This window comes from Gavia stellata, chromosome 36 (assembly GCF_030936135.1).
Source record: "Gavia stellata isolate bGavSte3 chromosome 36, bGavSte3.hap2, whole genome shotgun sequence".
NCBI classification, from domain to species: Eukaryota; Metazoa; Chordata; class Aves; order Gaviiformes; family Gaviidae; genus Gavia; species Gavia stellata.
Window position 1 is genome coordinate 1767504 of NC_082629.1, and position 22220 is coordinate 1789723.

Consider the following 22220-nt stretch of genomic DNA (forward strand, 5'->3'; position numbering starts at 1 on the left):
GGGCGGCACCGGGGCCGCGGCTCCCCGGGGGCCTGTAACGTTTTCAACTATTAAAAAAAACCCAAAAAACCCAACGGCGATCGCTCTCCCGTGACTCTGCCCGGGGGGGGGCGGCGCGGGGCCGGGGCGGCGGGTCACGGGGGCCCTGGCCCCGCCCACACTCTCTCTCCGCCCCGCCCCTTCGCTTCGGCTCCGCCCACCGGCGCCTAGCGCAGAGCCGCGGGGCGGGGCCGGCGCTGCCCCGCCCAGTGGGGCGGGGCCGGCGCTGCCCCGCCCAGTGGGGCGGGGCGCGGAGCGGCGGCGGCGGAGCGGCGGCGGCGGCGGCGGCGGGATGGAGCGGCGGGGCGCGGGGCTGGCGGCGCTGGGCGCGCTGGGCCGGCGGCTGCTCTGGGCGCTGCCCGCCTACGCCGCGGGGCTGCTGGGGCTGGGCGCGGGCGCGCTGGTGCTGGCGCTGGCGCTCTACGCGGGCTGGCGGCGGCGGCGGCGCGCCCGGGAGCGCGGTTTGCGGTTGGCCGCCCGCCTGCAGCGCGACGAGGAGGCCGCCGTGCGCGCCGCCGCCGCCGCCGGGCTGGGCGCGGCCCGCGGGGAGCTGCCGGCATGGGTAAGCGGGTGCCCGCCCGCCGCGACGCGCCGTTAGCCCCGGCGGCGGCACCGGGACCGGACCCCCCCGCACCCCCCGCACCGGCTGCGCCGCATCTCCCCGGGCCCCGTTGCCGGGTCACCCCCCCCCCCGCCGCTGCACCGAGCCCCCCCGCTTGAGCTTCCCGCCGGGCCGGGCCCCCCCGCGCCGGCTGCACCGCATCCCCCGCCGCCCCCCCGCTCCGCCGCGGTCCCCCCGTCACCGCCAAACGCTGCATCGCCCCCCCGCTGCCCCCGAGTGGGGTCCCCCTGCTCGACCCCCCGCAACGGGGTGACCCCCCCCGGGTACCGCCCGGAGCCTTCCGGCAGCGCCGGGGCCGGGCCGTGACTCATCGGGCCCGGGGGGGCCGTTTCCTGCCCGGCCGCGGGCTGCGGGGGGGGCGAGAACCCCCTCCCCGGGGGGCCCGGGACCCCCTTTCTCGGCCCCCCCCACCCCCACCCCGGGAACGGCCACGACGGGGCCGGAGCTGCCGCCAGATGTTGGTCACTCCCGCGGGGGTCCCACCGGCCCGGGGGGGGACACCGAGGCACGGGGCTGGGGGGGGGCCGTGCCATCGCGCGGGAGCGAAACCCGCGGCCGGGCTTTTTCCCGGGACCCCCCCGGCCCCACGACACCCTCGGCCCCACGACACCCCCGGCCCGTCTGCCCGCAGGTGAGCTTCCCGGATGTGGAGAGGGCGGAATGGCTGAACAAGGTGAGGTGTCCCTCTGTCCCTCCATCCCTGCATCCCTCTGTCCATCCCTCTGTGCACCCCTGCATCCCTCCATCCCTCTGTCCCACCATCCCTGCATCCCTCTGTCCATCCCTCTGTGCACCCCTGCATCCCTCCATCCCTCTGTCCCACCATCCCTGCATCCCTCCATCCATCTCTGTCCCTCCATCCTGCCGTCCCTCTGTCCCTCCATCCCTGCATCCCTCTGTCCCACCATCCCTGCATCCCTCCATCCATCTCTGTCCCTCCATCCTGCCATCCCTCTGTCCCTCCATCCCTGCATCCCTCTGTCCCACCATCCCTGCATCCCTACATCCATCTCTGTCCCTCCATCCTGCTGTCCCTCCATCCCTGCATCCCTCTGTCCCTCCATCCCTGCATCCCTCTGTCCCACCATCCCTGCATCCCTCCATCCCTCTGTCCCACCATCCCTGCATCCCTCCATCCATCCATCCCTCTGTGCACCCCTGCATCCCTCCATCCATCTCTGTCCCTCCATCCTGCTGTCCCTCTGTCCCTCCATCCCTCCATCCCTGCATCCCACCATCCCTGCATCCCTCCATCCATCTCTGTCCCTCCATCCTGCCGTCCCTCTGTCCCTCTGCCCCTCCATCCCTCTGTCCCACCATCCCTGCATCCCTCCATCCATCTCTGTCCCTCCATCCATCCCTCCATCCCACCATCCCTCCATCCCACCATCCCTCCATCTATCTCTGCCTCCATCCTGCCATCCCACTGTCCCTCTGTCCCTCCATCCCTGCATCCCTCTGTCCATCCCTCCGTGCACCCCTGCATCCCTCCGTCCATCTCTGCCTCCATCCCTCTGTCCCTCCATCCCACCATCCCTCCATCCATCTCTGCTGCCGTCCCGCCGTCCCTCCATCCCGCTGTCCCTCTGCCCCGCCATCCATCCGTCCATCCATCCCTCCGGCTGCCGCAGGTCCTGGCCCAGGCCTGGCCCTTCTTCGGGCAGTACATGGAGAAGCTGCTGGTGGAGAACGTCGCCCCGTCCATCCGGGCCTCCAACAGCCACCTCCAGACCTTCGCCTTCACCAAGGTGGACATGGGCGAGAAGGTAGGGCTCCCCTCGGGCCGGGGGTGCCCCCATGGCCCCCCGTCCCCCCCCGCTCACCGCTGCCCCCCCCGCAGCCCCTCCGCGTCCTGGGGGTCAGGGCTCACCCCGGCGCCCACAAGAAGCAGATCCTGCTGGACCTCAACATCAGGTGAGCGGCCGGAGCCACCCATGTGGCGAAGGCGCCGGGTCTCAGTCCCCTGCGTGTCCCCCCACCCCTCGCTGGGGTCTCCCTCTGCACAGCAGCTGCTGGAACCCCCCCTCGCTGGGGGGGGCAGGGGGGTGTTGTGGCAAAGCCCCCCCCGTCCCTATGTCCCGACTCCGCAGTTACGTGGGTGACGTCCAGATCGACGTGGAGGTGAAGAAATTTTTCTGCAAGGCGGGGGTGAAGGGCATGCAGGTGAGGGGGGGTCTTCGCCCCGCCTGGGGGGCTTGGGGGGGGCAGTGGGGTTGGGGGCATGGGGAGCTGGCGGGGTGGGGGGGCTGTGGCCGCGGGGGGGGGGTCACATCTCAGAGCTGCCCCCCCAGCTCCACGGAATGCTGCGGATCATCCTGGAGCCCCTCCTCGGGGACGTGCCCATCGTGGGGGCCCTCACCATGTTCTTCATCCGGCGCCCGGTGAGTGCCCCCCCCGGGGGACCGGCAGCCGTGCCCCCCCCCCCCCGAGCCGGCTGGGGACCGCCCCCCCGTCTGACCCCGTTCCCCCCCAGACCTTGGACATCAACTGGACGGGGATGACCAACCTGCTCGACATCCCGGGGCTCAGGTGAGCCCAGTTCGGCCGCGGGGGCTTCCCGGCCCCCCGGGGCCGTGGCGTCCATGGCCCCCCCCCCGTGACCGTGCCCCCCCCCAGCTCCATGTCGGACACGATGATCATGGACGCCATCTCCTCCTACCTCGTCCTGCCCAACCGCCTCCTGGTCCCGCTGGTGCCCGACCTGCACGAGGCCGCCCAGCTCCGCTGCCCCCTGCCCCGGGTAAGGGTGGGCCGGGGGGGTCGCGGGGCGGTGGGGGGCACCCTGCGCCAGGCCCCCCCCCGCATTGAGCTCCGCTCCGCAGGGCGTGGTGCGGGTGCACCTCCGCGCCGCCCGGGACCTGCGCTCGAAGGATCGGTTCATGGGGGGGCTGGTGGAGGGTAAGTCGGACCCCTACGCCGTCCTGCGCGTCGGCACCCAGGTCGTCACCAGCCGCGTCATCGACAACAACCTCAACCCCACCTGGGACGAGGTGTACGAGGTGAGACCCCCCCGGGACCCCCGGACCCTCCTCGTAGCCCCCCCCAGACCAGCTGGGGGTTTGGGGGGGGGCACGGGGGCTCTCCAAGCATCCCCAGCCAGGCCGTGGGGGCGGGAGCCCCCCAATGCCGCCGGGCTGGACGCGGGGACCCCCGCGAGGTCCCCAGCCTGGCCGTGCCGGGCGAGGGGACCCCCTGCGCCCCCCCCCGCTGACCCTGTCCCCCAGTTCGTGGTGCACGAGGTACCGGGGCAGGAGATGGAGGTGGAGCTGTTCGACAAGGACCCCGACCAGGACGACCTCCTGGGCAGGTGCGGGGGGGGGCCCGGACCCCCGGGCTGGTGGCTGGGGGGGGGGCCGCTGCCCCCCAACCCCACAGCTCACGGCCTCTCCCCCCACCACCAGGATGAAGCTGGATTTCGGGGAGGTGCTGAAGGCTCGGGTGCTGGAGGAGGTGGGTGCTGGGGCGGGGGGGCCGGGGGGGCCGGGGGGGCCGTGCTGACCCCTCTGCCCCCCGCAGTGGTTCCCGCTGCAGGAGGGGGGCCGGGGGCGGCTCCACCTGCGCCTGGAGTGGCTCTCCCTCATGTCCGACGCCTCCAAACTGGACCAGGTGAGGGGGGGCACAGCCCAGAGATGAGTTTGCTGGGTCTCAGCCCAGCTGGGGGGGTCCGGGGGGGCATCTGCCCTGGCCGACCCCACCTCGAGCGCGTCCCCCAGGTTTTGGAGAGGAACCGGACAATCGTGGCCAAACCCGACCCCCCGTCAGCCGCCATCCTCGTTGTGTACCTGGACCGCGCCGAGGAGCTGCCCGTGAGTGGGGGGGCCAGTTCCCTGCCCCGGGGGGGGTCAGGGATGTGTGGGGCCCCCCCCGACCCCCCATTTCTGTGCAGATGAAGAAGCCGGGCAAGGAGCCCAACCCCATGGTGCAGGTCTCGGTGCAGGACGTCACGCGGGAGAGCAAGGTGGGCTGGGGGGGCCGGGGGGGCCCGGCCGTGCCGGCGCGGCCCCGCAGAGGTGGGGTTGGGGCGCAGGGGCCCGACCGGCCGGTGGGGTCTCACTCCGCTCCCCCCAGGTCATCTATAACACGTCTGCTCCCGTCTGGGAAGACGCTTTCCGCTTCTTCCTGCACGACCCCGTGAACCAGGACGTGGACATCCAGGCGAGACCCCAGACCCGGCCCCGCGTCCCCCCGCACCCCCCGACATCCCGCCAAATCCCCAGCCCCATTTCTCTCCAAAGCCCCCCACATTCCTGTCCCCCTTTCCCCCCCCCAAATCCGCCAGCTCCCATTTCTCCCCCAAGCCCCCCGTGCCCCCACTCCCTCCCGGATGCCCGTGACCCCCCGTGCCCCCACTCCCCCCCGGATGCCCGTGACCCCCCGTGCCCCCGCTCCCCCCCGGATGCCCGTGACCCCCCGTGCCCCCACTCCCCCCCGGATGCCCGTGACCCCCCGTGCCCCCACTCCCCCCCGGATGCCCGTGACCCCCCGTGCCCCCCAGGTGAAGGACGACCCCCGCCAGAGCAGCCTGGGCTCCCTCTCGCTGCCCCTCGCCCGCCTGCTCGACGCCCCGGAGCTGACGCTGGACCAGCCCTTCCAGCTCCAGCGCTCGGGGCCCGGCAGCCGCCTCTACATGAAGCTGGTCCTGCGGGTGAGGCGGGGTCGGGGGGGGCCGGGGGGGGGCCCTGCCCCTGCCCACCCCCCTGCTGACCCCCGGCCCTGCAGGTGCTCTTCTTCGACGCCCCTGAGAATGGGGGCCCCCCACCCACCCCGCCAGGGCAGCCGGACCCCCCGGCCAGCACCGGAGGCACCCACCGGCCCCCCCACGCCAGCCCTGACCCCCAGTTTGGCTCCGAGGTGGGAATGGGAGGGGGGGCCCGGGGGGGGCGTCACCGGGGGGGCTGGATGGGCCTCGGGGGTGGGGGGACCCGCAGAGGGGGGCTGGGGGGGCCGGAGGGGAGCTGGGAGGGGGCGGTGTGGGATGGGGTGGGGGGGTCCTGGGGGGCAGGATGGGGGTCCTGGAGGGCAGGAAGGGGCTCTGGGGGACCTGGAGAGCAGGACGGGGGGGTCCTGGGGGCAGGAGAGAGCTCAGGGGCTGGGGAGGTCCTGGGGGGCACAGAACGGGGGGTCCTGGGTGGGAAGGGGGGTCAGGGCCAGGGGGGAGCTTGGGGGCGGACGTGGCCGGCAGCCCCCCGTGCCAGCGCCCGGCGCGTCCCCGTGTCCCCAGCACGTGCTGCGGATCCATCTCCTGGAGGCCGAGAACCTGATCGCCAAAGACAACTTCTTCAAGGGGGTGGTGCGGGGCCGGTCGGACCCCTACGCCAAGGTGCGGGTGGCCGGGAGGGTCTTCCGCAGCCGCGTGGTCAAGGAGGACCTCAACCCCCGCTGGAACGAGGTCTACGAGGTACCGGGGGGGTCCCCGCGCCCTGTCCGCCCCGGGCATCGTCCCCGCGGGCACGGCTGTGCGGCATGGGGGGCTCCTGTTCCCCCCGCCCAGGAGGGGAAACTGAGGCAGAGGGGCTGGGAGGGGACGCGGGTGACGCCTCTCCCCGCGCAGGTGATCGTGGACAACGTGCCGGGGCAGGACGTGGAGTTCGACCTCTTCGACAAGGACATCGACAAGGACGACTTCCTGGGCCGGTGGGTGCTGGGGGGCACGGGGGGGGGCTGCGGGGCTGCGGGGTGGTCCCCCCCAGCCCTCACCAACCTCACCCACCCCAGGTGCAAGGTGCCGCTGAGGCGGGTGCTGAGCAGCCGCATCGTGGATGAGGTGAGAGTGGCCGAGGGGAGCTGCACCGGTGGGGGGGCTGCGCTGGTGGGGGGGCTGCGCCGGGGGGTCTCACCCGCCCTCCCTGTCCCGCCAGTGGCTGCCCCTGGAGGAGGTGAAGTCGGGGCGGCTGCACGTGCGGCTGGAGAACCTGACCCCCAGCCCCAGCGCCGCCCTCCTGGAGCAGGTAACGGCCCCGGCTCGGGGACGGGGGGGCACAGCTGGCCCCGAGCCTCGGCCCCCTCCCCGTCCCTCTGCACCCCCACGTCTCCCCATCCCCGACCTCATCCCTGTCCCCATTCCTATCCAGACCCATCCCTGTCCCCATCCCCGTCCCCGCGCATCCCCACCCCTCCCCGCGCGCCCCCACGCCGCGGTGGGACCCCCGGCCCACCCCCTGCCCCCCCCAGGTCCTGCACACCAACAGCCTCCTGCAGCCCGCCCGGGGCGAGGAGCTCTCGGCCGCTCTCCTCTCCGTCTTTGTGGACCGAGCCGCCGACCTCCCGGTGAGTGGCTGCCCCACGCCTGGGGTCCCCCTGGCCCTGCCCCGGGCCCCCCATCCAGCCCCGGCCCCCCCCATCCAGCCCCGGCCCCCCCCATCCATGCCCACCCTCCCCGACCCGCTGTCCCCCAGCTCCGGAAGGGCTCCAAGCCGCCCGCCGCCTTCGCCAGCCTGGCCGTGCGCGACGTCTCCGTCAAGACCAAGGTAAGAGGTGGTGGGGGCCAGGGAGGGGCTGGGGGGGGACGAGGGGGGGTCTCTCACCCGCTCTCCTGCCCGCAGACCTGCACCCCGACCGCCGAGCCCGTGTGGGACGAAGGCTTCTCCTTCCTCATCAAGCGGCCACACGTGGAGTCACTGGAGCTGCAGGTCTCTGCCCCGTCCCCGCGCTGGGGGTCCCATCCCCGTGGCGGGGGTCCTGTCCCCTGGCCGGGGGTCCCGTCCCTGCGCTGGGGGTCCCGTTCCCTTGCCAGGGGTCCCATCCCCGTGGCGGGGGTCCCGTCCCCTGGCCGGGGGTCCCGTTCCCTTGTTGGGGGTCCTGCTCCTGTGGTGGGGGTCCCATCCCCATGGTGGGGGTCCCATCCCCATGGCGGGGGTCCCGTTCCCTTGCCAGGGCTCCCGTCCCCGTGGCGGGGGTCCTGTCCCCTGGCCGGGGGTCCCGTCCCTGCGCTGGGGGTCCCATCCCCGTGGCGGGGGTCCCGTTCCCTTGCCAGGGGTCCCGTCCCCGTGGTGGGGGTCCTGCCCCTGTGCCGGGGGTCCTGTTCCCGTGGTGGGGGTCCTGCTCCTGTGGTGGGGGTCCCGTCCCCATCGCAGGGGTCCCGTCCCCTGGCCGGGGGTCCCGTCCCTGCGCTGGGGGTCCCGTCCCCTAGCCGGGGGTCCCATCCCCGCGCTGGGGGTCCCGTCCCCTGGCCGGGGGTCCTGTTCCCTTGCTGGGGGTCCTGCTCCTGTGGTGGGGGTCCCGTCCCCATGGCGGGGGTCCCGTTCCCTTGCCAGGGGTCCCGTCCCTGTGGTGGGGGTCCTGCCCCTGTGCCGGGGGTCCCGTCCCCATGGCGGGGGTCCCGTCCCCGTGGTGGGACCCCCGCCTGGGGGTGCTGAGCCGCCTGTGCCCGCAGGTGAAGGAGGAGGGGGGGCAGCCCCTGGGCGCCCTCAGCCTGCCCCTGCCCCAGCTCCTGGCCTCCGAGGGGCTGGCGCTGGACGGCTGGTTCCCGCTGGCCGGGGGGGGGCCCCGGCAGCCAGGTCCTGCTGCGGGCGCAGCTGGGGGTGAGTGCGGGGCCGGGGCGGGGGGGGGGGAGCCGGGCCGGGGCCCCCCCTCACCCCCTGCTCGCTCCCCAGGTCCTGGTGTCGCAGCAGGCGGAGGGGGGGGGCCAGCAGCCTGTCCCCGGCCGGGGGGGACGCTGCCCCCCAGCCCGCGGAGGCGCCGGGGGAGGAGGAGTGCGGGGCGGGGGGGCTGCGCCAGCGCCTGCTCCCGGCTGACAGGTAGGGCTGGGGGGCGCGAGCCCCCCCGGGGCAGCATCCAGCCCCCGGCCCCGTGTCCGCTCCGGCTGCAAACCCCCAGCCAGAGCGGGGTGTCCGGGCACGACCCCCCCGGGGAGCCCAGTGCTGAGCCCCCCCCGTGGCGGGGGCCCGGGGGGGCACTGACCCTCTGCCCCCGCAGCCCCCCGGAGCCGGCGGAGGGTCCCCGGGGACGGCTGCAGCTCACGCTCTGGTACCACGGGGACGAGCACAAGCTGGTGGCCATCGTCCACGCCTGCAGGTGAGGCCGCCCGTGGGGGGCCGGGTGGGGGGCTCGGGGCTGGGCCCCCCCCCGCTGAGCCCTGTCCCCCCCAGGAAGCTGAGGCCGGTGTCGAAGGAGCTGCCCGACCCCTACGTGTCCCTGGTGCTGCTGCCCGACCGCAGCCGCGGCACCAAGAGGAAGACCAGCGTGCAGAAGAAGACCCTCAACCCCGACTTCAACGAGAGGTGGGGGGCGACGGGGGGGGCGCCTGCCCGGCGCTGCCCAGTACGGCCCAGTACAGCCCAGTCTCCCCAGGTTCGAGTGGGACATGTCCCTCGAGGAAGCCTCGCGGCGCAAGCTGGAAGCTCACGTCAAGTCCACCCTGTCCTTCATGTCGCGGGAGAAGGAGGCGCTGGGGAAGGTGGGGGGGGTCTGGGGGGGTCGGGGGGGGGGGGCCGGGGGGGCCCGGGGAGCCCCTCTGAGCCTTTGCTCTCCCCCAGCTCCATCTGGACCTGGCGCAGGTGGATCTGTCCGAGGGGGGAACCCACTGGTGAGTGGGGCTGGGGGGCACTGTCCCGGGGGGGGCACTGTCCCAGGGGGGTGTCTCGGGGGGCTCCCAGGGGGTCTCTCTGGGGTGAAGGGCTGTCCCCCCCCCGTGCCCCCTCACCTCTCTCCCCCCACAGGTACGAGCTGCGGGATGAGCGGAGCAGCCCCTAGAGCTGGGCCCCCCCGGGCCCCCCAGTCCCGTGCCTGGGGCAGCGGGAAGGGGGGGGGGGGTCGGGCCCCCGGCTGCTCCTGCTGCCCCCCCCGCCCCCCGCCTCGCCACTGACCAAAGACGCACCGGGCGGGGCCCGGGCTGGGCCCCCCCCGCGCCCCCCCAGACTGTTACGTACCTCGTGCCTTCTGCCCACCGAGGAGCCTCCCGGCGCGGGGGGGCCCGGCCTGGGCTTGTGCCCCCGGCCCCCCCCGGGGAGACGCTTTCGTTAGAGCTGCCGCCACCGCCGCCACCATGCCACCGCCGTGCCACCACCGGGATGCCACCGCCGCCGCCGTGCCACCCCCGCGCCGACCCGCTCGCTGCCTTCCCGGGGCTGCGTCCCCCCCACGTCCCCCCCCACTAATAAAGGAGGGAGGAGAAGGCCGTCTGCTCCTGGGGGGTCCCGGGGGGGGGGGGCTTTGGGCGCTGCGGTGTCCCCCCGTGTGACGTACTCCCACGGCCTCCCCCGTGGGTGTCCCCATCCTCACGTCCCCGCTGGGATGCTGCCCGTGGGGCGTGGTCCGTGGGGTGTCCCCCACCGAGGTGTCCCCCCCATGGTGTCCCCCGTGGGCCACGGTCATTGGGATGTCCCCCCCCCAGCGGTGTCCCCGGGGGATGCCACCCACAGGGTGTGGTCACTGGGGGGGTGCTGTTCATGGGGTGTGGTCACTGGGGTGGGTCCCTCTGGGGATGCTGTCCGTGGGGTGTCCCCCCGTGGGGTGTCCCCATCACGGTGTCCCCATCACGGTGTCCCCCATGGGGTGCTCCCCGCTGGGGTGTCCCCCACGCGGTATGGGCGCTGGGGTGTCTCCCCGTGGGGTGCCCCCCCCGTGGGGTGCCCCATGGGATGCCGTCACTGGTGCCCGTGGGGATGTCACCCGTGGGGTGCCCCCCATGGCGGTGCCCCCCCGGCCCCGCTCGGTGCCCATCTATAGACAAAAAATCCCCCCCCGAGGAAGGGGCGTAGCCTCGCCTCTCCCCGCCCCCGCATGCATAATGCATCGCCTAATGAGCGCGCCGTGACGCAGCCGGCGCGCGGCCAATGGGCGGGCGGTGACGCCGGTCGGTAGAAAGGGCCCTCCCGCCGCCCGCGGCCCAGAGCGCGGAGCAGCGACGGGAGCGGCCGCCGCCATGGTGGGGCACCGGCACCGGCACCGGCACCGGCTGCGGGGGGGGGGGACCGGGGGGCAGCGGGGCGGGGGTCGCGCCGGGGGGCGGCGGAGGGGCGCGGGGGGGCACCGGGCGCGGCCGGTGGCGCCATCCCCGAGGGCGCGGCCGGGAGGTGCCGCCGCCGGTGCCGGTGCCCGCTGACCGCCGCGCTCTCCCCGCAGTGCGACTTCTCGGAGGAGCAGACTGCGGGTGAGTGACCGGCACCGGGACCGCCCCCCCCCCCGGCACCGGGACCGGACCCCCCCCCCGGCACCGGGACCGCCCCCCCCCCCCCGGCACCGGGACCGCCCCCCCCCCCCCGGCACCGGGACCGGACCCCCCCCCGGCACCGGGACCGGACCCCCCCCGGCACCGGGACCGGACCCCCCCCCCGGCACCGGGACCGCCCCCCCCCCCCCGGCACCGGGACCGGCCCCGCCGCCCGCAGCGCTTCCTGCGCGGGCGGGGCCTCTCCCGGGGCAAAGTCTCCCCCGGGCGGGGCCGTTCGTGGCGGGGGGGTGCGGGCCCGGGGGGGGTGCGGGCCCGGGGGGGGCGGGGCCCCTCTTGCGCCATTTGCCCTTATATGGGCACAGCGCGGGGCCGCGCCGCGCATTCCTGCGGGTGGGGCTGCCCGCACGGTTTGTCCCCCCCGGGGGGGCGGGAGCGGCCCGGGCGCCTGTGTCCGCTTGGGGCGGGGGGCGCCGGCAGCATCCCCGGGGGGGGCCGCGGCCTCCATCCCGGCCGGCGTCGGGTTCCACCGGGAAACCGGATCCCGGTCGGGAGCGGAACTCGACGCGGGGGTGGGGCGGGGTCCCGGGGGTGGGGGGGGGGTGCGGGGTCCCGGGGTCGGGGGGGGTCCCGGGGGTGCGGGGTCCCCGGGGTCGGGGGGGGTCCCGGGGGGTGCGGGGTCCCGGGGGTGGGGGAGGTCCTGGGGGGTCCGGGGGTCGGGGGTCCTGGGGGTGGGGGGGTGGGGTCCCGGGGGTCGGGGGGGGGTCCCGGGGGTGCGGGGTCCCGGGGGTGCGTGGTCCCCGGGGGGGTCCCGGGGGTGCGGGCTGCGGGGCGCCGTCAGCGTGGGGTCCGGGGGTGCAGCGTCCCCCGGGACGGGAGCCCTGGCGAGGGGCTCCGGGTGCGCCGGGGGTCCCGGGGCGCTGACGCGGGGGGGCCCCGGCAGAGTTCAAGGAGGCGTTCCAGCTCTTCGACCGCACGGGCGACGGGAAGATCCTGTACAGCCAGTGCGGGGACGTGATGCGGGCGCTGGGCCAGAACCCCACCAACGCCGAGGTCATGAAGGTGCTGGGCAACCCCAAGAGCGATGGTGAGTGGGGGACCCCCCCGGCCGCGACTCCCCAGGACCCCCCCGGCCCCCACCCACCGCCTCTCTCCCGCAGAGATGAACCTGAAGACGCTGAACTTCGAGCAGTTCCTGCCCATGATGCAGACCATCGCCAAGAACAAGGACCAGGGCTGCTTCGAGGACTACGTGGAGGGGCTGCGGGTCTTCGACAAGGAGGGCAACGGCACCGTCATGGGGGCCGAGATCCGCCACGTCCTCGTCACCCTGGGTGAGCATCGCCCCCCCGCCCCGGGTCCCCAAATCCGTCAGCCCTCAGGGACCCCGCGGCCATCCCTCAGGACCCCCAAAGCCCAGCCCGCCCCAGGCACCCCACGAGCTCCCGGCCGGTCCTGGGGTCCCTGCAAGCGCCCAGACACCTCCAGGGACCCCCCGAAGGCCCGCAAGCCCCGGGGACCCCCGGTGTGCCCCCCGCCACCACCCCGGGGTGACGCGGGCTGTCCCGCAGGCGAGAAGATGACGGAGGAGGAGGTGGAGCAGCTGGTGGCCGGGCACGAGGACAGCAACGGCTGCATCAACTACGAAGGTGAGGGCCGGGGGTCCCGGGGGGCTCGGGGTCCCGGGGGGCTCGGCCGCGGCCCCGCTCCCTCCCTGACCAACATGTCTCCTTCCTTCCTCCCAGCGTTTGTGAGACACATCTTGTCAGGGTGACGCCGCAGGGGTACGCCTCCCCCCGCTCCCCTCAGTTTACTTACAGTTTTTTTTTTCCTTCCTATTTTTTTCCGTGGTGTCTTTTTTTTTTTTAAAAAAAAGCAAAAAAAAAAAAAAAGGCCGCCTGGTTTGCGCTCTCGCCCTTGGTGCAGCCCCCCCGCATGCCTCTCTGCATGGAGCCCCCCTGCGTGCCGGGGCTGGGACGCGGGTGCTGGTGTGGGGGGGGCCGGTGGAGCCCCCCCCGGCAGCGAGTGCCGCGGCGTTGGGCCGGGGCTGCAGCGACGCCGGTTCTTCCCTGCGCTCTTCAGCCGTTTGACTTCTTTGGTTTTCCTGCCTCTCTCTGGGACGAGGGCTGGGGGGGGCACACCAGCCCCCCCCTCACCCCGCTCTCCCCCCTTCTCTCTGCAGAGCTGGTCCGGATGGTGCTGAGCGGCTGAAGACCCCTCGTGTCGTGTGTGTCCCCCCCTCCCCGACTCTGGGTTTTGTGCCTTTTCCCTCATTTTCCTGCCACCGCCACCACCCACCTCCCCCCCCCCACAGCCCCCCCCAGCCCCACCGGCTAAATTATTGCTCCACGGCATCAAATAAAGTGTCGAAAGGTGACGCTGAGTCTGTGAACCTCTGTCCCCCCCTCTGTCCGTCCCCCCCTCTGTCCGTCCCCCCCCCCAGGCATACCCTGCACCACGAGGCTGTTTCTTCCCGCCCCGGGGACTTGGAATTTTATTTTTGTTGGTTTTTTTAAAAAAAAAAAAAAAACAAAAGGGGGGGGAATGACAACTGAGAAGGAGCTCGGGGTGGGGGGGGAATGCCCATGTGCCAGGTGGGGTTGGAGCTGTCTCATAAATAGCCGGGGGGGAGCAGGGTCCCCGGCCCGCCCGGGGAGGCCAACGCTTAAATAAAATCCGGGACAATCATAAAAAAAATACCAAAGCTGGGGGGGGGTCGGGGCTTCCTCTGGGGCGCCTTGCGGGGGCGGGAGGGGCCGGTCTCCCCGGGCCGGTGGTGGGGTGGGGGGGCTGCGGCATCCTCGGGCCCGGCGGGGGCTCACTGCGTGGGGGGGACGGGGGTGGCCGTGCTGGGGCTGGGCGCGATGGGGTCCGTCTGCAGGGGGGGGCCTTGGTCTGCAGGGAGAGAAAAGAAAGGAGGGGGGGTCACATCTGGGGGGGCAAGGGGGTGCACGAGCCCCTCTTGCCCCACAGCTCCCGGGAAGGGTTGAGCCCCCCCCCCTACAGCCCCATGCCCGCGAGTGTGTCCCCCCCCTCCCTGAGCCACTCCCGGGGGGGTCCCCCCTCCCTGTCCCCGGTGGCCCCCCACGCCCCCCCCATGTCTCACCTGCGAGGAGGCCGGGGTTGGGAAGGAGGCTTCCCTGCACGGCGGCCACGATGGCGGGGCTGTGCGCGGCGGCCGAGCCCCCCGCGAGGTGCGGCAGGGCCAGGCCGGGTGGGTGGGTGGTGGGGGGCAGCCCCCCGGACGGCATGCTGCTGGCGAGGGCCCCATGCAGCGGGAGGGCGGGCGGGTTAGCGGGGAAGGTGGCGCCGAGGGGCTCGGCGGGGGGGTTAGCCATGCTAAATGGGATGGCGGATGGAGGCAATCCGAAGGGCAGGGCCGCGGGCGCATTACCGGGCACGGCGGGGTGGCCGCTGCCACCGAGGCTCCCAGCCAGGCTCTGGGATGGCGGCTGCTGCCCGGGGAATGGCGCCGGGGCTGCGGGGAGAGCCGGGGGGGGCGTCAGTGCCGAGCCTCCAGCGTTGAGGCCCCCCCACCCAGCCGCCCACCCTTGGCACCCCGACTCACCGTGCGGGACGGCCGGGGCGCCCGGCGGCGGTGGCGGCTGCGGCGGGGGAGCCCCGGGCAGCGGCTGCCCCACGGGCTCGGCGGGGGCCACCATGGCGGGGGCGGGCGGTGCACCCAGCGGGTGGGCGGCGGGGGCCAGGGGTGCTCCGGCGGCGGCGGGCAGGGGCTGGGCGCCCGGTGGCAGGGGGGGCGGCTGCTGCTGCTGCTGCTGCTGGAGGTGCTGGAAGTGCTGCTGGCGGGCGCGCATCTCCGCGTACTTCAGCTGCTCCATGTGGAAGGCCTGACGGTCCGCCAGCAGCTGCTGCCGCTGGTACTCCAGCTGGGGGGACACGGGGGGGTCAGCTGGAGTGGGGGCAAGCACCTGGCTCCCCCCCGTCGCCACCACCATCACTCACGGCCTCGCGCTCCCGGTCCATGATGGTCTCCAGCTCCTCGAAGTGCCGCAGCTTGATCTCCAGCTTCTTCATCTGCGTCTCCACCAGCAGCGCCACCAGCGACTTGATCTTACGCTCCTCCACTGCCGCCAAGTGCTGGGGGGGGGGACCGGGGGGGTCAGCACCCACACCCAGGCTGCACCCCTCCAGCCCTGACCCCAGCCCCTCACCTTGGCCTTCACGGCGGCGGCAGCCAGGGCGGCAGCGGCGGCGGTGGAGAGGTTTCCCTCGCCGATGTCCCGCTCCACCTTGGCCTTGCGCTCGGCCTCGGGCTCCGGTGGCTCCTTGGGCGCCTCGTCCGGCCCTTCCTTCGCCTCCTTCTCCTTCTCCGGCTCCCCTGCGGCAGGGCAGGGGCCGTGTCGGCGGGGCAGGACCATGGGGGGGTGGTCAGCGCCTCCCCCCGCCCCCAGCCGGGCCCCCCACTCACCTGCGCCATCGCCATCACCCTTGTCGGGCTCCTTCTCGCCCTCCGCCTCCTTCCCCTTCTCCTCCTCCTTCTTGGGTGCCTCCCCGGGCTTCTCCTTCGCCTCCTCCTCGGCGGCGCCGTCCCGGGGCTCCTGGGGAGGGACCAGCCCCGCGGCCGCTCGAGTCCCTGCACCAGCCGCCCTCCCCAGGCCCCCGCGCCCCCTCCCCGGGGCAGCCGCTACCTTCGCCTCCTTCTTCTCCTCTGCTGGCTGCGCCTCTGCCCGTGCCTCCTCCGCACCGCTCTCCTCTGGGGACGCAAGCGCAGGGTCAGGCCTCGCTGCTGCCCGCCCCAGGCCTGGCAAACTCATCACGCTGACCCCGCCTCACCTATCCGCTCCGGCTCGTCGGAGGTGGTGCCGGCGATGCCGCTGCTCTCCAGCCCGAATGCGGGGTCGGCCTTGCCCGTCACCTTGGCCGCCTCCTCCACCTTGCGGACGTGGGCCTCCACCAAGGCCGTGGGCACCTCCTCCTTCATCTTGGAGAACTCCTCTGTGGGGCAGCGCCGCGGGCCCTCAGCGGGGCCCCCCGCGCCCCTCGGAGCCAGCCCCGGTCCTCGGCATGGTGTATCCCTCGGGGGGGGCTGTCCCATCCCCTCTTAAGTCTCCCCACAGGACTTGTCCTGCTGCTCTATAGGATGCCCTATAGGACTCAGCCCGTCGCCTCACAAGAGTCTTCCCGTCTCGCTAGGGAAAGACTTATAGGACTCAATCGTCTCCCCTTAGGACTCATCCCATTTACCTATAGGACGCATCCCATCGCCCCGTAAGGCTCGTCCTATCTCCCCGTAGGAATCCCTATAGGACTCATTCCCATCTTCCTACAGGACTCGTCTCCCTATCGGACCTGTCCTGTCTCCCCATAAGATTTGTCCTGTCTCCCTGTAGCGCTCCCTATAGGATTCATCCCGTCCCCCTATAGGACTCCCCACAGGACTCATCCCTCTCCCCACAGGCCCTGTCCCCCCAGGACTCGGCCAGGCCCCCCCCAGGCTGGCCCCCCGCCCATGCCATGCCCTGCCAGGGTGGGCCGCGTTACCCAGAGCCGACTTGGCGGCGGCGGAGGCGACGCGGGGGTCGACGACGGAGGCCAGGAAGGCGACGGTGCTCATGACGGGGTTGCCGGACTGGCTGAAGGGGATGGGCTGGTAGGCCAGCGGCCCCAGGGACGCCTCCGAGTCCTCCAGGTAGGGGTCCTCGATGGGCAGCCGCAGGAAGTGCAGGATGCACTCGTCCTGCGTCCGGCTGCCCACGTGCTCCGACACCTTGTTCCAGTCGTCCTTGTACATCTCCAGGGCCTGTGGGAAGGAGGGGGGGGCATCAGCGGGGTCCGGCAGCCCCGTTCGCCCCCCCCATGGACCCTCGCTCACCTCCAGCAGCAGCAGCGTCTCCTGCTCTGTCCACTCCCGCGTGGCGCTGGCGGCGGCTTTGCTCTGTGGGGGGAGAGAGGCGTGAGCGGCGGCAGGCAACGGGACAGGGACGGGGACGGGGGGGTGCCCACCTTGGAGGGGACGTTCTTCTTGGTGTACATGTCGGTGCGGAGGCCGAAGTTCTGCATGTCAGCCGGCTTCTCCTTGCTCTTGTCGGGGAAGTTCAGCATCTGCTGCGAGGCCGAGGTCTGCTGCCGGGGGAGGAGAGAGGACGCTGGGGACACGGCCACAGGGGACAAGCCGCGAGGACGCCGGTTCCCCCTCCCAACCCATCCCAGAGAAGCCTTCGTGCCCCATCTCGTCACAGTGTCCCCCCCGCGTCCCTGCTCCCCGGGGCAGGGCGGCATGCGGGGCGCGAGGGGGAGGAGGGAAGGAGCCTTCCTCGGCCAGCGGCGGGGGGACGGACCCCAAGGAGCCGCCTACCAGCTCCGGCTTCCCCTTCACCGTCTCGGTGACGAGGTCTTCGATCTCTTTGCTCTTGCGGCCCGTCTTGGCGTCGCCGTCGCTCTGCCGGCCCTGAGGCACGGATCGAAGCTGTGCGATCCCCCCGCGCCCCCACCCCACCCCGCGCCCGGCCCCCGCGGGGACCGGGGGAAGGCAGAGGGGGGACGCGGCTGGGCGAGGAGCGGCCGCCCCGCGCACCCACCTGGGGCGTCTTGGGCTGCAGCGGCACCAGCCCCGAGGGCGTATCGGCCAGGACGTGGAAGTGGGAGGTCGGCGGGGGGCCCATGGGCGTGGGCCGGCTCTCGGCGTCCACCTGGTAGTTGATGAGGCCCCACTGCTCCAGGAAGGCGTGGACCCTGCGGAGAGCTGGGGCTCAGACCCCGCTGGTGCCTCTGCCAGCGCCAGGGTGCCAAACCGACCCCCTCCCTGGCGCCACCGGCGCTGGACCCACCGCATGATAGCACAGACATCCCCGGCCAGGTTGCGGCGGCACGCCGTGGAGGTCAGGTACTCCTGCGGGTTCAGCCGGTATGTGTCGATCATGAAGTTGCGGTAAGCCAGGTATCTGGGGGAGAGTGGCGAGGTGTCGGAGCCGGCTGCGGCCCCACCGGCACTGGTAGTGACGGGGAAGTGTTGGGGGGGCTTCAGCCTCACATTTCAGGGGTCTTGGATTTATTCTTGCCGTTGAAGAACTCGGGCAGGGCTCGGCGCTCGATGGCGTGGACACTGCAAGACGAGACGCTCGGGGAGGGCCCGGCCCGGCAGCCCCGCACCATCCAGCTGGTGCCCCGGGGCACCGTCCTCATCCTCGGCTGTCCTGTACCTGTTGTAGTCGAACCAGGCGGCGTAGCTGGGGATGATGATGTGGTGGGTCTGCTCCGTCACGTTGTCCTCGTGCAGGTCGGGGTTCTTGGCCTGCTCCCCCTTACTCCCAGTGCCGTTCTCTTCCTCGTCCTGCCAGAGACCAGCGCCACGTGGGCAAGGGGGTCCTGAGCCCCCCCCGGCCCTTTGCACCCTTCCTCATCCTCACCGAGAGCAGGATGAGGCCAGCGGCCCAGGGTAAAGCCGCCTGCAGCCCCAGGGGCAAGGGAAAGGGCAGAAAGGGGCCTTTTTGTACCCAAAAAGAGGGACAAGGAAAGAGGGACAAAGAGGCGACCGCCCAGCCATGGTGACCCCTGTGCTGGGGTGGGAACGTCTTCCCTGGAGGAGTGCTGGGCCGGGGCGGCGGGGACGGCCCCGGGCCTCACCTTGCCGGCCGTCTCCATGCTCTCGTCCTCCTGCTCATCTGGAAGAGAGGAGAGCAGGGGCGGTTCTGGGCACTGCCAGGTCTGTGGTGCCGGGGGACCTGCCGCGGCACTCGGCCCCGGCGGCTCGGACTCACCCAGGTCTGTCATGGTGCCCCCCTTGACAGGCGCAGACTCCGAGTCCTTCTTGGTGTTGACTGCAGCGGAGGGAAGCAACGCTGAGCACCCCGAGGACGGGTCCCTGTCCCAGCCCACGCTCGTGGTGGGGGGAACCCCGCGGGGGGGCCTGTCGGCCCCCCACCCTGACCTGTCTTGGGCAGGGTGACCTCCTCCACGTTGGGGACAGGCGAGGGCTCATCCATGTCCTTCGTCAGATCCTCCTGCTCCTCCTCGCGGTGCCCGCGCTTGGATTTGTTGTAGGGGGTGGAGGGTCTGCGAAGGGAGAGACCCCCGTGTCCCCGTCACCACCCCTCAGCCCCTGCCCCAGGGCTGGATCCGACCCTGCCGCCCCCCCCCGAGCCCGGGCTCACCCCTTCTTCGCGTTCTTCTTCTTGGCTTCTGGGGTGGGCGAGGGGGAGGGCGAGCGCTTTCTCTTCTTGTAGTTGCCCCCCTTCTTGTCCCGCCGGTCCGAGTCGGGGCTGTTCACCTGGGGGGGACAGGGGGGTCGCTGGGTGCAACCGAGAAGGATGGCCAAGCAGAGACCCCCCATCGTGCCCCCCCCCCCCCCCCCCCCCCCCCCAGCTTTGCTGTCCCGCTCTGACCTCGTCCGTCAGCGTCTTGGCTGAGATCTTCTTCCTGCGGGTGACAGGGTTCTTCTCGTCTGTCACCTCGTAGTCCTCCTCGTTCATCCACTCGTTGAAGGTGTCCGTGTCCAGGATCCACTTGGCATGGACCTGCCGGGCAGGGGTGCAGGCGTGTCAGGCAGCCAGCGGGCAGGGGAGGGGGCTGCAGCCGCCGTCCCAGCCTGGGGGACCCCATTACCTTCCGGGGCTTCTCCGGTGTCGGGGCATCCTCCACGGAGGCCTCGATCTCGCTGGCGGGGATCCAGGTGTCATAGCTGTGGGCGCAGAGGGACGGGGTGAGAGCAGCACCCACAGCAGTGTGGGTGCCCCGTGGGCAGGGGGGGCTCCGTCCCCGCAGCCCCCGCCCGGGACCCCTCACCTGTCGGGGTAGTAGCCCCAGTGCAGCAGGACCTGCTTGTCGCGCTTCATGACCGGCCGGACCCACTCCTCTGTGGGAGACATGGAGCGGGGCCGGCACTGAGCAGGGACCCGCCGTCCCACCGAGAGCCGCCCGTGATGCCGAGCACGGCTCTGGCCCCCAAACACCCCCCTCCGCCCCGGCATTTTGTGGTGAGCTCAGAGCAGGGAGCTCCCCTTTGCACCCACCTTCCTCCAGGTTCCCGGGGACAGGGCAGACGATGTGGGAGGCGTTGCTTTTGTCCTCGGTCACCGTGCCCTGCGAGGAGAGCAGGGGAGTGGGTCCAGGGCTGAGTGCCAGGACACGGCGTCGGATGGGCCCCCCTGTGCCCCCCGCCCCGGTGCTGCCACTGACCTGGTGCCTCTTGACGATGTCTTTCAGCTTGCTCAGCAGCTTGGGCTCGATCTCCTGGTGCAGGAAGATGTTGGGCCGGGCCAGACAGTTGTTCTGGGGAAGGAGAGCAGAGCGGTGAGCGGGTGGGGGACAGGGGGGGACCCAGGGGCGGGGGGGGCAGGGGCAGCGCCTCTTACCTGCACCAGGGATTTCTCAATAGTCATGAACATCTCCACGTTGCGGTCCATCCGCGAGGGATTCTGGAAATCGAAACGCCGCCTTATTGGAAGAAAAGAGCGACTCTCATGAAAGCCACAGCTCAGGTCTCCTCGTCAGCATCCAAAGCCTTGGGGGGGCCGGGGAGGGGGGGACACACGTGCGCCTGAACCCCATCAGGGGTCCATGGTGGGGGGACACATGCCCTGGCACCTGCTTGCTATGGAGGTGGGTGCCCTACAACCAGCCCACCCCCATGCAGCCCCCGGCCGAGGCCACCCCAGGGTGTTCCCATGGAGGGGACCCCCCCACCCCTGGCCCCGTGACTCCCACCCCAGCCCCCTCCCGCTCCCAGGACCCCCCCAGCCCCGACGGGCGCAGGCGGGTGCTCACCATCCTTGGTCGCTCTTGAATTTATAGGCCGCTGCCAGGATGTGGCACAGGGCTCCTCCCGCCTTGAAATCCAAGAAGCATTTTATCTGTAACGGGAGGAAAGGGGTCGGGGGGGCGGCCGCAAGGGGTGGGCTGTGTCCCCGGTGCGGCGCGGCGCTGGGCAGGGTGCCATCCCCTCGTCAGGGCGCCATCCCCTCGTCGGGGCGCCATTCCCTCGTTGGGGTGCCATCCCCACGTCGGGCTCTGTCCCTGCGTTGGGCTGCAGTCCCTGCGGTGTTGGGGCACTGTCCCCAGTTGGGGACCACTCCCTGTACCGGGACACTGTCCCCAGGTCCACGGGGCATTGTCCTGAGGTCCCCAGGGCAGTGTCCCCAGGTCCATAAGGTGTCGTCCCCGGGTCCTTGGGGCGCTGTCCGTGGTCAGGGCCCTCTCCCAGTGTCGGGGTGCTGTCCCTGGTGGGATGCTGTCCCTGGTGGGACACTGTCCCCTGGTCGTTGGGGCACAGACCCTGCTTGGGGGGGGCAGTTGCCAGCAGGACAGTGCCCAAGTGTGGCACCGTCCCCAGGACACTGGGGCACCGGGGCACCGTCCCTGACCTGCGCTGTCCCGCACTGGGGCACTGTCCCGGGTCACCGGGTGCTGTCCGTGGTCGGGTGCTGTCCCCAGGCTGGAGCGCTGTCCCTGGGTCACTGGGGCCTTGTCCCCAGGTCTTTGGGGCCTTGTCCCCGGGTCATTAAGGTGTTGTCCCCAGGTCTTTGGGGTGCTGTCCCTGCTCAGGGCCTTGTCCCTGGGTCATCAGGGCCTTATCCCCAGCTCACTGGGGCTCTGTCCCCGCGTCATCGGGGTGCTGTCCCCGCGTCTTTGGGCGCTGTCCTTGCTCAGGGCCCTGTCCCCAGGTCTCCGGGGCCTTTTCCCTGGGTCTTCAGGGCCCCGTCCCGGCTCAGCCTTGTCCCCAGGTCTTTGGGGCCCTGTCTCCGGGTCACCGGGGCCTTGTCCCCGGGTCATCGGGGCGCTGCACCCGCATCTTTGGGGCACTGTCCCTGCGCAGGGCCTTGTCCCCAGGTCCCCGGGTGTCACTGGGCCGCGTCCCCCGCCGGGGCGCAGCCCCCGGCCCACCGTGCCCCCGTCCGTGCCGCCGCCGGCTGCCCGCGCCCCGCTGCCCGCCGCGGCGGGGGCTCACCGGCAGCTTGGTGAGGGGCGCGTTGCTGACGTGCTTGCCGAAGACCTCCTCCTGGAACTGCAGCAGCTGCACCACCAGGCTCGACAGCGACTTGTTGGTGGGGGGCTCGGCCTGGATGTACTGCGGGGGGGGGGTCAGCGCCGCCGCCGGGGCCGGGCCCGCGGGGGGGGGGGGGGGGGGGGGGGCGGCGATGGCGGCGGCGGGGCCGTGACAGGCCGGGCCCGGCGGGGCGGGGGCCGGTGCCGGCGCCCCCCGCCCGCCGCCGCGGCCTACCTTCTTGTAGTTCTTGCCGAGCCAGAGGCGGACGTTGTCGAACTGGCTGACGGTGTCCGAGGCCTCGTAGTACTTGACGTTGGGGCCGCCGTCCTTCTTCCGCACCGCCATCTTCGAGCGGGCCGGGCCGCCTCCCGCCGCCTCCCGCCGCGCCGCGCCGCGCCCGCTCTACCGCCCCCTGCCGGCCCCGCCCCGCGCCGGGCGCGCTCTACCGCCCCCTGCCGGCCCCGCCTCGCCCCGCGCGCCCTCTACCGCCCCCTGCCGGCCCCGCCTCG

General features: G+C 72.7%; 3 protein-coding genes across 4 annotated transcripts; 2 read left to right on the forward strand and 1 right to left on the reverse strand.

Moving 5' to 3' along the window:
* The first annotated feature begins 331 nt into the window (after positions 1-331).
* Positions 332-9352, forward strand: ESYT1 (extended synaptotagmin 1). The gene is given in 33 exon segments (XM_059832765.1): positions 332-601; positions 1293-1334; positions 2293-2427; positions 2502-2575; positions 2752-2824; positions 2953-3042; positions 3135-3190; positions 3278-3401; positions 3484-3660; positions 3886-3968; positions 4063-4111; positions 4178-4267; positions 4375-4467; positions 4548-4619; positions 4730-4816; positions 5157-5306; positions 5381-5512; positions 5883-6059; positions 6213-6295; positions 6377-6425; positions 6520-6609; positions 6833-6928; positions 7057-7128; positions 7204-7290; positions 8034-8144; positions 8146-8181; positions 8254-8271; positions 8327-8397; positions 8576-8674; positions 8749-8880; positions 8951-9056; positions 9136-9185; positions 9319-9352. Coding segments are annotated over 33 exon segments (3108 nt in total).
* A 1128-nt stretch (positions 9353-10480) lies between these two features.
* On the forward strand, positions 10481-12991 carry MYL6 (myosin light chain 6). 2 transcript variants are annotated; one of them, XM_059832730.1, is made up of 7 exons: positions 10481-10526; positions 10724-10751; positions 11713-11856; positions 11930-12103; positions 12341-12418; positions 12515-12553; positions 12952-12979. In XM_059832730.1, the coding sequence occupies exons 1-6, from the start codon at positions 10524-10526 to the stop codon at positions 12541-12543; spliced, it is 456 nt and encodes a 151-aa protein (XP_059688713.1). In that variant the 5' UTR covers positions 10481-10523; the 3' UTR covers positions 12544-12553; positions 12952-12979. The 2 variants fall into 2 exon arrangements, with proteins under 2 accessions (XP_059688713.1, XP_059688712.1); XM_059832729.1 differs by lacking the exon at positions 12515-12553 and having other exon boundaries at positions 12952-12991.
* A 389-nt stretch (positions 12992-13380) lies between these two features.
* Positions 13381-22062, reverse strand: SMARCC2 (SWI/SNF related, matrix associated, actin dependent regulator of chromatin subfamily c member 2). Its single transcript, XM_059832767.1, is given in 31 exon segments — positions 13381-13433; positions 13507-13664; positions 13876-13996; positions 13999-14247; positions 14338-14656; positions 14733-14867; positions 14942-15108; positions 15199-15328; positions 15419-15483; positions 15564-15725; positions 16272-16530; positions 16603-16665; positions 16734-16853; positions 17086-17178; positions 17309-17462; positions 17558-17671; positions 17761-17832; positions 17930-18060; positions 18354-18391; positions 18488-18547; positions 18658-18782; positions 18881-18996; positions 19112-19243; positions 19332-19407; positions 19512-19581; positions 19739-19808; positions 19905-19997; positions 20081-20162; positions 20493-20578; positions 21673-21792; positions 21946-22062. Coding segments are annotated over 31 exon segments (3744 nt in total). The 5' UTR covers positions 22057-22062.
* Positions 22063-22220: the final 158 nt, after the last annotated feature.

Excerpts from the sequence above, each read along its gene's own strand:
- MYL6 (XM_059832729.1), top strand. Across the intron at positions 12,104-12,340 it reads CCACGTCCTCGTCACCCTGG|GCGAGAAGATGACGGAGGAG; the intron begins GTGAGCATCGCC and ends GCTGTCCCGCAG. Across the intron at positions 12,419-12,951 it reads CGGCTGCATCAACTACGAAG|AGCTGGTCCGGATGGTGCTG; the intron begins GTGAGGGCCGGG and ends TTCTCTCTGCAG.